Below are 15,607 nucleotides of genomic sequence, written 5' to 3' on the forward strand. Positions count from 1 at the left end.
ATAATATGTCGGACAGTAAGTCTTTGTCCTATTTCTGATGCTAATAGGATTAACTTTGTTGTTTCTAAGGTTCTTGGACAACGCTCGATGAGCAAGAAGCGTCGGACGAAGATGGGAACTAAACAGTTTGACAGTAAGGTGATGATGAGACTGCGAGACTCGTGTGATATTTTATAAACGCTACGTGAGAATGGACCCAGTATTTCCTTTAAGATCTGTGTGTATATATATTTTTTATAGTTATCGAAGAATAAAACGACATATTAATTTTTTGTTATTGAAACATCATAAAAATACAATAATCGCTAAATAAGTTACAAATAAAAATAATTGAGAATAGTTTAATACAAATAAATGCAAAAAAAAACGAAACGTTATAAACGAGAAAAATTGAACTATAATTTTATTGGCTCTGCTGGTTCCAAAAAGGTTTAGCAGTCTCGGCAGTTTATGCTGATCTTTGCGTTTTCGCCTATCAAAAAAACGGTCGTTATTATACCTTGAAACAATTGAATAACGCAAACACACCTGATATAAGCCGCTTTTCGCTAAGGGTAGGCGTTTGACCTAAAACTGGCATCTCACGAACACCATTCGTCTGACCTTCCACCGACGGACGTTGCCCTTTGATCTCCACCCCATGGATCGTATTCGGCGAGTTCTATAAACACAAATTGCAAAAAAAATGGGCGTGCCGCACGCACGTGGCGCGTTTCAGGAATCTATTTCTACAATAATTTCATCTATATATTGATCTAGACGTGACAAACTGCACTAGGATCGGACAAGACGGGAAGAAGTAATGCTCCATTGTTATGGCGCTTATTGAATTATGAAACAAATTTATCTCCTTGTTTAAAAAAAAACTAACTAAACAAAAAAAAAAAAAAACAAAATTCAAAATTATATTTTTTTATCCAAATAATTCGGAAAACTAAAAGCGGTAATTTTAAGATAGTTTTCGCTTGAATTCCTATCAAAACAACTATCGTAGATACGTAAGTGCATACATTCAACTATTTTCCAGTTGCCATGTTTTTATAATCAAATAATTTAACATAAGAGCGAAACCCTACAAAAATTATAAAATTAATATATTTGTTATTTTTACGATATTTGTTGTCAGACGTATAGATTATAATTTGAATGACTTACGCATTTGCTACAATTCATAGATTATGAAAAAGAGCATAAAATTTGAATCAACTTCTTCGGGTCATCTCAATTTCAACAATGGCACCATATCCTGTGCCTCAATTAACAAGTATTCGAGATATTTTTTAATCTATGGTGACGTTGGCTCATGTTATCATTACTTCCGACTAAGCTATAAACAATTAATTACCCGACAGTTTCGGAGCTCAGCCAGCTAAAGAAAACACTTAATCTAGAAAGTGCCTAACTAACACAACTATTACCACACTTCTAAATTCAACGAGCGAAACCGTTAATATTAAACACAAATGCCTAGTTAATGTATTAGTACGACCTAGACCGCTTAGATCCGCTATTCGTCTAAACAACGCGATTGTTCCGCCAAAACAAGCCTCTCTCTCTATATAGCTGATGGTTTTGGTGGTGGCCATTTGTGCAAAAAATTACAGCAAAATTGGACATAATGTTCACGCAAGAATGCACATAGTATGCGTCCCAAAGTATATCGTGGCTATTAACTGAAATTATCGAAATAACCTGTCGACGGCATTAAAACACCTGACCACCTGTATGACGGATATCAGGCAAAGACGGTGTTTTAAAAATATAAAGTTCAAATATTATATGACGTTTATTTAGGTATGATAAAATCACATTAGTATTAATAGAAATTTTGAAACCAGTTTCAAAAAGCTTGCTCTAGATAATAGGTCAAGCTGTAGTTCTTAATTCAATGAGAATTATGGCAGCTTTTAATGGAACTAACCCATCCTTTGCATCGTGGCTATCAAACTAAGATTCATATAGGTAAAATATACGTCTGTTTTCGTATCTATACTTTTTAATTCCCTGACTGTAATTATATTTCCAAGTGTTTTAGTTTATTTTGCAGTATTCAAATCCCATTTTACAAATAACTCTATGGAGGAGATTAAGCACGGCTAATGATAATATTGCTTTTATCTTCCTAAAGCAGGAACAGTCTGGTTTTAATAGGTGAAATATTTTTTCCTTCTTATCATATAAATTGAATAATAATTCACTGTTAACAATATACTTTATCGATGATACTGACGTTTTTGTAACTAGACAGGTTCCTTTTAAAGCTTGTTGTTTAATGAATCCTCTACTTATTAAACATTCCTACACATTTTAGTGATATACTCGTAAGCTTTTCTGAAACGCACGGTAAAACGAAATGATTGCCACTGCCACTGATCACACGCGGTCGATATCTACCTGTCGTGTCCCTCACCTATGAATAAATTATTGGTTTTGGGTTTACCCAGTACCAGTAGGTATGAAGGTCCTAATTACTTTTTTGGGGGACGGTGCGTCAAAAGCCAAGACATATACTTTGAGACACACCATACGCGAATTTGTAGACATCTGGGTCATAGTGTAATTACACGTGCAGATCGACTTATTTCGACGTACCAATACGGCGCAACTAAATATAAAAAGAAAAACTAGTTATCCTGCATTAGTATGACCACATGTTAAGGCAAACAAAAAACCTCGACAAGACAACCACCGACAACTTACTGCGGCAGAGGGAGCACACGTTACGCAGCGCGCCCATTATGAAATTTCTCGCCTTCGGAAGAGTGGGGGGGTGTGATGGATGTGTCGTATCGAAACAAAGACATGTGAACACAATGCGCACGAGATGACTCGAATGGATACGATAAACAATGATCGACGCAAGCTCGAAAGGACCCGAAGAAAAAGAAGCCAAACAAAATCATTAAAACGCATACACTTACCTTCTCCAACAGGCACGGCGACGCCACCTTCAGGTGCACTTTCTGCGCGCAGAGGGTCCGCAGCAGAGCAATTCCTGCGTGCGATAACAAACACAAAATATATTTCGGCAGGGTTTTATTATCGTGGACAAGAGACAGGAGAGACCATATAAAGCACAATAGGGACTTTTTGCACCTCTTATTTTGGCGTTGTTTTACTTTGTCTCTTATTTGAAGGGTGCGCACTTGGTCAGAAATAACGTTTTCTCTTGTTAACCGATGAAGTTCAACGCGGAATAAGTTTAAAGCGTATACCGTGCTGTCAGTGTCGAAAATAAAAAATATTTTGAGTTATGAAATTAATTATTTTTATTTGACTAGTTTCTTGTTTATTCTAAAGAACACCTAATGCATCCTCAACATCAAATTTCGTCATACCAAAGAAGTCCTTCCTATTGTCGTTACTTGTTTGAGCCAGTAGTTTAAAGGTAATTTTTTGTAGCAGTTGTTTCCTATTCGGTTATCCGAAAATGCGGAATATTAGAAAGCGAATGTGGTTTTGGCGATAATTAGGACCTAATGCTGCTCTGAGAAGACCTAGACCTAAATTCTTCTTGAACACGTTAGATCCCTAACATTAAACACAACGTCAAAAAAATTATGCTATAACCCCTTAATAATCGATAAAGCGACATAAGGGTGGAATTTCATAATAGTTTCATAATTTAATAATAGGTGGAAAAGGTCCCTGACATTGATGCAGTCAATATGAAAATCACAAACAAGTAAAATTTCTTCCCTCAGATCAAGATTGATACCGGAAGATACCGTGTGCACTGAATATGACATTTTACCGAAAAAAGAGTTGGGAAACAATGGGTTTTCAGTTTCCAATTTTTGGTGGCGGATGACTTGCCCCGTCTCCCATAAATATAAGCAATCAAATGAAATAAAATTTTCCTGCACATTCAGTTGCATAAAGCTATTGGCCGTTTATCTTGGGACGCTACCTTATCTCAGAAACTATTGGGAATGGAGCCAAAAGTTAAATACATAAGTTACTGGGGGTATTACAAACCTTCAATTTATATTAATGTTGTATATACAGGGTGTTTCATTTTTCGTGTGCGAGTATCAACTTTCTAATTTTAAATGCAACGCCTGTTATATTACTTCATTTTTGAATTCTATGCAAAAGTGTAGACATATTTTGTGTATAATGTCTTATACTTAAGTCTAACCATTTTTAACATTTTTATTTTTTTATGCGAAAAATGCAAATCGTAAAATAAATGCCAATTTCTTCATTCGAAAGCATTTATTGTTTCACTTGACTAAGTTTTGTTGTAGACAAAGGACTCGAATAACGGATTTCATAAGAAATTTCGATATATAATAATACAGGGTACGCGGAAACTAAAATTAAAAAAATCATTTAAAAATTTGCCAAAAAACGTTTTTTTTTAATAGAAACTACCTATTTTTATAATCTTGTCATATTTAGCATAAAAAATTAAGGCAATTTTATATAAAGTTGTATATGCCTAATATTTTTGCTTTTTGAAATATTTAATTTTAAACATTTGTCTATCACAAATAATATGCTGTTGCCATATTAGTTCAGCAGTTAGTCTAAGTTGGCTATGAGGGCGTATAAACAAAACAAGTGCAAGAAGGCTGCTTGCGTATTGTTTACCACAAAGGATATGTTACAAAGTTACATATCGAACAATAAAAACTGGACCCTGCCTCTTAGAGATTATATGAAAAAATTTCCATTGAGGTGTTCAGAAAAAAAGATCTTCGACAAGATTTACCAAGACTTTAGAATATGTGGAACTTTGAAGAAAAAAAAAGTCGTATTTTGAATAATTAAGAGCAACTTAATATTTTGTTGCATTTTGCAGAGGCCCCTGAAGATTTAAGCCGAAATGCGTCTTTAGATCTACATGTCAAAAGAACAACGCTTCGAACGTGCTTTTAAATAAAAACTGGAAGCTCTATAAATTCTGTCCAGTGCAGAAATTAGTGCAACAGGATTACAACATCAGCTTAGATTTTTGCAACAATCTTATGGAGAGACATTTTTCAGAAAATATAATTGCTAATATTATTTGGACAGATGAGTACAACCTCAACTAAAATTTTTAATTGGAAAAATTCCAATTACTGGAAAAACAATAATAAAAAACGTATGGGAGTTACAACATCAGGTAGAACAAGTATGGTGTGCCATTTGGAGGTACAAAATAATGAGTCCAGTATTTTTTGATCAGAATGTAAATTCCCAACGCTACTGAGACTTTTTAAATATTATCCATCTCTTTGTTGAAAATGAAGTGCCTGAAAGGGGACGACGAAATTTATTTTAGCTAGCAGGATGGCGCTGCTTACCACGGAAATTAGCACCTATTTAAATGCCCACTATACAGAATGGATTGGCGAAAATGGTGGTTTCCCCTCGCCTCCAAGGAGCAATGACTTAACTAACCTAGATTTCTGTGGGGTACACTTAAAGATTTACAGGTAACACAATCCGTCAATGTCGGATAAGAGAAGGTATCGGACATTTAAATGGGACTGAAGCTGTTATGCTGCTTGTATTACTCAAAGGGCAGGACATATTGCACAACTGTCACAATAAAAATTATCCTTTGTAAGCTATTAATTTTTTTTTATTGATTTATTTTAATTATTTATTTATTTTATCGTTCATTAAAAAAAAATCACCGATGTTGTCGCTTATCCTTGGTCTTATTCTGTATAAATAATACATACATAATCTTTGGAACTTCATAAGCGCATTGGCAAGATTATGGTCAACTATTAAATGGTAAATCATGACTTCAGCACTTGTTTTGTTCAAACGCCGTCATAGCCACCTTACACTAACTGAACTTATATGGAAACAGCCATATTATTTGTGATAGACAAATGTTTAAAAGGAAATATTTCAAAAAGTAAATTCATTGGGCAACCTAATATAAAGTTGCCTTAATTTTTAATGCTAAATATGACACGATTAGAGAAATGGGTAGTTTCCATTTAAAAAAAAAAGTTTTTTAATTTCATTTTTAATCTTATTTTTCGCGTACCCTGTATAAATATGTATCGAAATTTCTTATGAAATCCATTATTCGAGTCCTTCGTTGACAAAAAAAACTTGATCAAGTGAAACAATAAATGCTTCCGAATGAAGAAATTGTCAGAAGAAGTCTTGCAAACGTCATTTTTCGCATAAAAAATTAAAAATGTCAAAAACGGTTATGTCTAAAATTTTGTATAAAATTCAAAAACAAAGTAGTATACCAGGTGTTCCATTTAAAACAAGAAAGTTGAGACTCGCCCACGAAAAATGTATATGCAAAATTAAAATAAATTCAAGATTTGGAATACCCCAATTATCTTTTGTATTTAACTTTTTGCTCCATCCCCTATAGATTCTGAGATAAGGTAGGGTCACAAGATAAACGGCCCACCCTATACATAAAGGAAATATTTAAAAAAAAATAGATAAGTCAGATAATGGACGAAGACCAAGTCAGACAATGGACAACGACCTGGAAAATTTTATTTCTTCTGATACATAGATTCAACAGATAGATCCACACTCACCGTCCTCTCTCCTGGACGCGTACCGCGACTCCCACGCGTCGAACAGACGATTATAATACCTCACCTCCATGAAATCTAAATACTTGTGGGTATGTGCAGTCGGAAATATCCGCTCGAACTTCCCTTTCACCACGTATTCGTCCTCCGCCCTGGTCAGGTGCCGCACGTCGTCGCCTGAAACGATAACGGTAATAGGCGGGTCCTAGAGCAATGCGGCGAAGGGCTACCCGTTAAATCTACGAGGATATCGTGGACGTAGTCCTCCCGGCCCTCGAACTCTGTAAAGTACGTGTGCTTGTTGCGCTCCCTCTTTGTCAACGTTCTGCAGTAAATTTTCGAATCGAAGCACTGCGGCGCTGTCTTCACGTTCTGGCCCAGCTTAATCGGAAAGTGAAATTGGGCCATGTCGAACAGCGTCTGAACCAGGGGACCTTTGACGTGAGCGTCTAGGGGCGAGGCACTGTGCAAACTCGGGGATATATTCACCTGAACGGAAAACAGTTAATTTAAAGAAATAACTCGAAATTTGACAAAATACCACTTATTTCTTTAAAATTCAAACCTAGATATGCTTTTGCGGTATAAGTTTGCACTACACTGGGCCAGAAAAATCTACCATTTTGCTTTATGAAAAATATAAACATTCATAAGCTTTCTTTGATCTAACTTTTTAATTTTTGAATTTTATAACTGAAACTAACAAGCATCTCAATATAGAAAAAAGAATAATATTAATTTTTAAAGGGAATTTAATGCTCCACAAGGAAGAATATTTAAAAATATATATATTCGCGCTTCGAAGAAAAAATAAAATCCTAATTTTTTTCTTTTTTACAAAATTTTTTCAACCAATGGAAAAAATTTGCATCCCATGGAAAATTATTTTATCAGCAATACAATCGCCAAAAATAATTTTAAAAATTACAACTGTTTTACTATTGAAAATTATTAATTGACAATATTTGGCACATTAGTATAATATTATATTCGAATTCATATCTATTTATCCTGCCTTGCTCTTTCTATTTTTAGAACAATGGAAAGTGAAAAATAATTTGGGCCTTCATTTGATTCGCAACGTCTATTGCGACCGCCTACCGAGCAAAAATGACCTTGAAGTTTTGCGTTTCCATCAGAGTATCGCGAATTTTTGACTAATAGGTTACCCTAAGATCAAAGCCCTTCATCTCAACTCTAATTATTTTTCACTTTCCAGTGATCTAAAAATAGAAAGGGCAAGGGAAGAAAGTTATAAATAGATACGAATTTATCTATATTCACGAATATAATATGCTAATGTGCAAAATAATGTAAATGTTCTATCGTAAAACAACATAATTATTATTGTTAAAATTATTGTTAGCGATTGTATTCATAGACGATGTAAATAAAAAATTAAAAACAGCCGCAGGCGTTATCGGACATGTTTATTAATCCAACTAACGTTGGGTTGGGTTAATATTATATTTACCCCAAAACTTAGCGATGCATTTTCGAAACACCTTGTATATATTTATAAGGTGCTATTGAAATGCCATAATACAATTTACTGAGTGAATCTCATGATCATAATGGTTAGTTAGAGAAAAATACCTGGATCTTTGTACGTTGCTTTCACAAATAAAATATTTACTGTAATTATTATAATCAAGGTACTACCAAGGGGTTCTCCCATCTTTAATTAAAAAGATCAAAATACGCAAAAAACAATTTAACATTCTTATTACTTCTAACCGTGCAACAGGCTTCACATCCATTTTTGTTTGTTTATTCTATTATTTACCATTAAAATTTAGCTACCATCAGTTTCGGTTACACTTGCGGCACTAACCTCGAGTAACCAAGGCTTTAGATGTTCGTCGAGGAGGACGTCTATACCAAACAGTTCGTAGCAATTATAGAAACTGTTCATATTATCCTCGCAGAGTGGAGTGATTAACGATTCGGACGATATAATGGTCTTAATCACGAGCTGCTGCAGGTTTTTCCACAAACCCTTCGTGTCCACACCTTCCGAATGCAAGTATTCCATGAGCTTGGACAGGGTCCTGAAAAAAAGACCGCCAAACGATAACGCTGAGGGACAATTTTTCTTAAAGTCAACCGACCATTTGTGACCTTGACACGCGTTCGCGTCCTCGTTCGTCGTATACTGACTGGACAATTTGTTTATACTATAGTTGGTGAGGTGCATATATCGATCTTTTAAATCTTTGGCGTCGTCGCTGTATTTGGCTAAAACAAACCGTGAAACACCGCCAGACTGAACACCGCCGCGAACCTACCACTCGCAAATCTGGCTAGCCCTTCGGGATAAAGGTATATCCTTAAAGGGTGGAAGCTCGTTACTAAAACGTAAAGCCTAAGATCGAACTTGCTGCCATTGATAAGATAAGGGTTGCTTATGTATTTTTGGACCACCAGGGATGTCTTTTTGGGAAGCTGAGACCATTTGTTTATCACTTTAATGCCCACGCCTCTGGCCGATGCGGGCTACAATAACACCCACCCCGTTTTGCGAATGGATTTTTTTATTAGTTCCTCGGTACTTACGGGTTTAATAATCCACATTTCGTTGCCGTTGCCGTTTTTAAACTCCCAATTTTGTTTCAGTAATTTCATTTCCTGAGGTAGTATATAGGTGTGAGGTAGAAATCCGAATCTGGCGAAAGCAATTTTTGCCAAAAAAGGCGAAAGAAAAAATAAACCGGTTGACATAAAAATTGTATCGTCCAAAACATTGGATTTTTCAAAAGAAGTAATGCTTTTTTCAATTTTATTCTAGAGTATCGAAAAGAGTGAAATTTCTGGAGAGTATCCTATATCAACCTTTACACTCGACTTAGGTTATGTGTCAAATTAAGGTGCATTACCATCATCGCGGTAATATTTTCTGGACTCAGCAATGTTTACATCACCCGGTATTATAGTTACGCGACTCACTCTTTAAGTCCGTGTTTGCTAATCATCCGTTGAAAATTGCGCCAAAGCCGGTCTTTCCGGCCGAGCTGGAAGGTTCCGGGAAAATGATTCAGCTTCTGCGTCTCCTTCAGCGTCTTAAACATGGGAGACTTCATGTGTTTGCCCCACGTGCCGAGCCATTGGTTTGTTTCTGAAACGTACAGCGCCGGTAATGGCAAAAAGGCGCGTTGAGAAAAAACACCGTCGCCTTTCGCCGCCCAAATGATGGTTAGGTGGGGATAGGGACAGGTAGGAAGGGGGCGGGGGGCACACCTTTATCCAACTCACTTCTAACCAACGCGAAACCCGAGTTTGTAAGCGTTTTCCTAACTATGATGGGGGTGATGGTGCTGAGCTTCCATTTGAAAAATTTTCTACCTACAGGCACTTTGTAAGCTGTTTCCGTGTCGTGGGATCTAAACTTAATGTAAGGCGGAATGTTCGGGAATAGGCTCGGCCTCACCGGCCAAACCGTGCAGTCTCCGGAACCTGAAAAATATGTTTTAAATAAATAATAACTCATTGAATTATATAATAAATATAATAACAAAAGTTAATTTATTTATTATTTAAGACTGAAAAGTAAATCAGTATGTATTTCTCCCATTTCAATAAACAAAAAACATTATTATTAAGTGTAGGTAAACAAGTGGGCATTTTAAGTCTGCGAATAACATTTTTAAAACGTTAAAGAACATGTAATTATTTTAAATTTATCTCTCTTTTTACAAACGGTTAAAATATTGTTTGATCGGCAGATAGTAATATGCAAATAATTTCAGTAAATATTGTATCGATAATTAAAGTAATTATACAACTAAAACAGTCCCTTCTCAAATTTATATAAATTATCGAGAGAAAGACAAGGGTCCCCATCATTAGCCGTCCTTTCCTATGTCAAAATTTGCCTCACTTTTCCATCACACACACGGAGTTAATTTATTATCAACACATGCAAGGCCTCTGTATATCTAATAGCTATAAGGATATAATAAATGTATTTTGTATTGTTACGAAGACTTTTACTGCTTATTGTACTTGCAAAGAAATATTTACTTTGTGAGTTATAAAAGTTATTTTAATGTTTCGCAGTATTGTATGTTTGACAGGTTTCATACTATAGTATGTATAGCATCTTAATATCTTAATGGGCGTAAAAAAATCTAACAATACTAAAGAAGTAGTATAAAAGCAAGTAACTAACACACAATTTTAAATCAATTTCATCAAATTTAAATTCCATTGACGTTATTGGATAGTTGAAATGACGGCCATTTAGAACCACCGAACAATCATCTTTTCAAAGCTTAACAACGTAATCTCAATAATTATTCTCGATCCTACTGATTTCCCAATTATAATTGCCGATCTTGACCCAAATATGCCGCTTATAAAAATAAAAATTCTAAATATACACAAAAATCAAAAAAGAAACGGCGTTTAAACTTGACATTTCGAAGCGTGACGTCACGCAAGTTAAGTGCCCATCGCAGATATTAGCAAGGTGCCCATCGGACACCTACGCAAAATGCACTAACAACGTCGTTAACGCTACGGAAAATATCTAATCGATCACTTTGAATGAAACGAAAATTGTCAAAGCAAAACCGGGGATATTCGGGGGGTGAAGGCGATCTTAAAACGCGAAAACGTTCCTTACTGTTGGATTTCGATTGGCCGAAAAGGTTAGCGAGAAAATGTAAACACATTAATCACCGGGAAACCCGTTTCCCGTGTCGCTTATATATTCCCGATGCGATTCAGTTTATATTTAATAAGTATTTTTCGAAATAAGGGGGCGTGCCCATATTTTCTTCTTACTAACCGAATCTAAAATTAAAGTCGGTGCCGCCAATGAACACCCGTGCAGCCAAGAAAGTGTCACATATCGGTAACATTTAAAAAAACACAAGACATGTTCGTATAGTTTAGGTCAAATTATACCGCTGACGTTTTGATCAGAATGTCGGACACAGCAACGCAGGATGTATGCACTTAAAAACCAATAATAACAAACTACTTTGTTGAAAAAGTCGGACAGGCGGATAGACGATTTGATTATACTAATTTTTAAAAATCTCAAAACTGAAAATAGTTAAATGTTACAAGGTTTTTTAACCTGCACGGGAGCAGTTGACGCACCACAGATAAAAGCCATATAATATGACGCAAACTGAAATTTGTACTCACCGGTTTCTAATCGCTTTAATGGTGCGTTATCGGAGGAATCCTTGGTACTATTATCATAGGTGGACGGGTCACTAAGAGGTTCCTCTTCCAAAGGATCGTCGTCCACGACATCACTCTCGTCGCCATCGCTACGAACCAAAACTAAGTATTTGAACTTGGAAAGTATTACTGCTCATGGTATATTATTGTTTATTTAGTTTGTCATTTATACAGAAAATCTCGCCACATAAAACTTATAATTCGACTATACACAGAGGATGGATGTCTGGTACATTCTGACGCTGACAATTACTGTTTACCCGAAACGCGCCATCTCTGAACCAATTTTAGAAGTTTATGCATGAAACCGACTTAAATTATTAACAAGTTCAGTCCCACTTTCGACTAATCTAATGTGTAGAAAGGAATAAGATCCTTGTGATAAAAAATAAATTTAAGAACAATTTTTTAGAAAATATAGCACAAGAGTAACAGTTGACGGTTTCGATACAATGTTTTTTAATATTTTAGCACTGCTTTAACATGTAATAATTCTTTTGGCCCGGCACCCTTCAATATAGGTTTGTTGTTTGCTCCTTTTTTTTTGCTTCATTGCCTACTATACTAAAAGATTTTCACATTATTGTTCTATACGCCTCAATTTTTTTCCAGTATTAATTCCATTCAAAAGCATACAATAATTTCGGAGTTTATCTCGTTGTGGTAAAATCTACCACGAGTTGGACACAACACAATCACGCTGACTGTGTACAAAAGATTGGACATAACGAAATCGCATTCCTCATATAAATAACAATGAACTTTTAAAAAATACCTGTAATCCTGGTAATCTTCAATAACATCCAGTCGCATTTTCTAGGGACCAAAGCCGCCACCATCAAAACGAAACTAATTCCCCCCACGCCAAAACAACAACAAAATGTCAGTAACTAGGGTTATGTACCGATATTCTGGTACCGATCCTTCCACAAGCGCGAAAACTACTGAACATTTTTGTTTAAACATTTTCGGGGAATCGACAACGTCGCAATAAGGATTGTTCCCGGCATTCCTGGGGACTTCGGGGGACGGGTGAGGAGGGAGGGGATCCCGTAAAAACGTGAAAATATGCGAAAATATTTCTCGGGTGATTCAAGTCCGTGAGTGCCCGAAATAAAAATAGACAAATCAAGGTGGCGACGCCCGCCCACTCGTTTATTCAAAAACAATACGATGATACGGGTGGAACTGTTGTTAAGTAGGTCAATGGTGAGGATGTTATAATTAAAAGCGACCCCGTGAAATAAATTGCGAATGCAAAAAATGCAGTGCGTTGAAAACTTATTTAAATTACCTTAATGTAAAAAAAATTGATGGACGGATTGTACCAATTCAATTTTGATAAAAGCTCAGTTACCATTTTGCACTTAGATTAAAATAACAAAATGATCAAGCAATGCAAACACGAACTTATATTTTTTTTAACTTACTCCGCCCTATTTCGAAAAAATTGTCGCTGTTATTAGACCATGCCATGACCGGATTGATTTCACTTGTATTGCCGCTAGAGAGCGGTTTGCGATATAAGTGCAAATAAAATTTATTTTCCCAAAAAAAATCATTGCAACAATACAACGAAAAATAGACAAATAAAGGTAACACTAAAAACTGGAAATAATATCGGTAATCTTAAATTGCAAAAATTTTAATGGCGGTATTTAAGTGCCAATAATATTAAATTGCATCTGTGTTTTGGGGTTGTTAGTTCTTTGAATCAAAATTAGGATTTAATAATGGCAGGTATACTGGAAATATTCCCCAAGATGCGACATTATTTCGAACTTTTACTTGTGTGTAAAACTCTTTGTTGGCCATTTTTTGTTGCAATAAAAGTGATATCCTTGCATTTAATTTTTTTGAAAAAATAAATTTTATTTATAGTGGTGTCGCTACCGCGATTCAAGCAAATCAATCTGAACAGGGCAGCGTTTATTTCCGAAAATGTTTGAACACTCCCCACCACTTTCATTTAAGGGATAGCGCAAAATGATTTAACAAAAAAGAATCTAATTTATTGCAACTTTAGCTGGCTAATATAAGATTATTTCGCTCCTGGTGGCACTTTTGTTATTAGTTTTTTAACCCGAAGTCTTTACAGCAATTACTTTTCGAGATAGGGTATAGTTCCCTTTTTAGTAGCCCCCTACTAAATGGCCAACCTATCGATGGTCACTTACCTCTCTGCAATGGATAAAGCACTGCTGGCAGCCTTAGCTTTCGTCTTCTTGATGCGTGAGGGATTTATTTTCCAGGTTTTTAAGGTTATTTTACTTTTAGAATTTTTTGGAACAGGAGCTAAAGAATTAATTTTATCTTTCTTTAGTTTTGGTGTTGATAGAGTGTCAATAGAGTTTTCAACAGAATCGCCACTACAACACTTCTCATTATTCACGTAAGTACATTTCCTTAAAATTTTTAATTTTTCTCTGAGATACTCGACCTCTTGTGCATACCTCTCTTTATCCACAGGTCTATCAAAATAAGTATCTGTATCACAACATAAAGACCTACCATCTTTCACATCCTGGCATTTAACATTGCCTAATAAACAGTTTTCGGGGCACATGTGACTTTTGGACAATTCACAGGATCTTTGGCTTGGGTTTTCTATGTTTTGATTGTCATTTTGGTATTGTTCTCTAGCAGGACCCTTCAATTTGGGCTGAATCACGCCGTTGGACTTAAGATGACACTTTATAGGTTCTATTTTAGAATTTGTATAAAATTTGGAATTTTCCATTTCATCAAAATTTTCCAAATGATTACTGAAATCAACAAACTTAATATTCTGATCATAATGTTTGACACTTTTTAAACAATCACTATAGGCACTGTCATTTTTAGAGATATTCGCAGGTTGACAATTATTTGATATATAAGATGTGGGTAATTCAACTAAATTTGATCTGATTCTGCAGCAATCATATTTTGTCTCATGCCAGCCTTTAAAATCGTATTCAAGCTCCATATTTTCATATTCAGTGCTCTTATTATATTTTTTTGGGGTTAGGGTTTTCATTTCTTTACATTTCTTTCTGCATATTTCATTTGTTTCGCTTCGACTTCGTCTCCTGGGCGATGTTTTCTCACAAGTTGGGCACCAAGATGAATATGAGAATTTGCAATATTTTTCCTTATTATCAGGAATTCCATAAGAGAAGTCCAGGCTACAATCACTCATATTTTTAGAATATGTAATTCCTCATTAACAAACCCATCGCTTAACACCTGTAAAAAATGCAAATGATATTAAAACGTGTCTATTTAAATGTCCACACAGGAAAATTCAAAATGGTGTAATATCATTACAACAAAAAATTCTTATATCTGAAAAAACTTATTGGAAACTTACGTTGTGTGCACAGCAAACAGATATAATAAATAATTTCAAACGATCATTTCAAATTAAAATTAATATTAATAACCAAAAATAAGAACAAACTGTGTTTAAAATTTACTGAAAACTATAACACATCTGAACCATCTTTAGATCGTAAGTGCGAAGACATTGCCGATTAAGACACCGAGATAATGGCGTTATCTCTTTCTAACTCATTAACGATCTTTGTTCCTTTAAGTGCGCGTATGTCGAATACCTGTCAATAATATCTAAAAAATGGAGGAAACGAACTGCCTAGATTTCATTTTCCCGCCTACTGAGTCTACTTTGGTTTCTTTTCAGAAAACATGAATGAAAAGTATTCGAAAATTAGAATTTCAGACTTTTTATAACACGTACCAAACACATTAACCCTTGTTATTCAAAAACTATACAAAAGCATCCGTGGTAAAAGTAAAACTAGGAAACGGAAGCACCGCGTATTAATAAAAGTTTTAGGAAATCGTCATAACAATTGAATGCATTTCTCTTTGGTTAACAAAAATGAGGCACAATTAAAACT

The 15,607-nt window shown here is 35.2% G+C and overlaps 1 protein-coding gene across 3 annotated transcripts; it reads right to left on the reverse strand.

The window, feature by feature from the left end:
• Window positions 1–261: 261 nt before the first annotated feature.
• On the reverse strand, window positions 262–15,570 carry LOC132699870 (tubulin monoglutamylase TTLL4-like). 3 transcript variants are annotated; one of them, XM_060666822.1, is made up of 14 exons: window positions 15,445–15,570; window positions 13,883–14,933; window positions 11,667–11,794; window positions 9,765–9,965; window positions 9,459–9,627; window positions 9,069–9,177; window positions 8,801–9,008; window positions 8,624–8,750; window positions 8,347–8,563; window positions 6,743–7,001; window positions 6,516–6,689; window positions 2,922–2,995; window positions 529–661; window positions 262–472 (listed from the first exon to the last, which is right to left on the reverse strand). In XM_060666822.1, the coding sequence occupies exons 2-14, from the start codon at window positions 14,884–14,886 to the stop codon at window positions 432–434; spliced, it is 2,844 nt and encodes a 947-aa protein (XP_060522805.1). In that variant the 5' UTR covers window positions 14,887–14,933; window positions 15,445–15,570; the 3' UTR covers window positions 262–431. The 3 variants fall into 3 exon arrangements, with proteins under 3 accessions (XP_060522805.1, XP_060522804.1, XP_060522806.1); XM_060666821.1 differs by lacking the exon at window positions 15,445–15,570 and adding an exon at window positions 15,058–15,234; XM_060666823.1 differs by lacking the exons at window positions 13,883–14,933; window positions 15,445–15,570 and adding an exon at window positions 12,481–13,853.
• Between the last annotated feature and the right edge of the window lie 37 nt (window positions 15,571–15,607).

The sequence above is a fragment of the Cylas formicarius genome, unplaced genomic scaffold (genome assembly GCF_029955315.1).
Source record: "Cylas formicarius isolate icCylForm1 unplaced genomic scaffold, icCylForm1.1 PGA_scaffold_3__17_contigs__length_32017465, whole genome shotgun sequence".
Taxonomy (NCBI): Eukaryota; Metazoa; Arthropoda; class Insecta; order Coleoptera; family Brentidae; genus Cylas; species Cylas formicarius.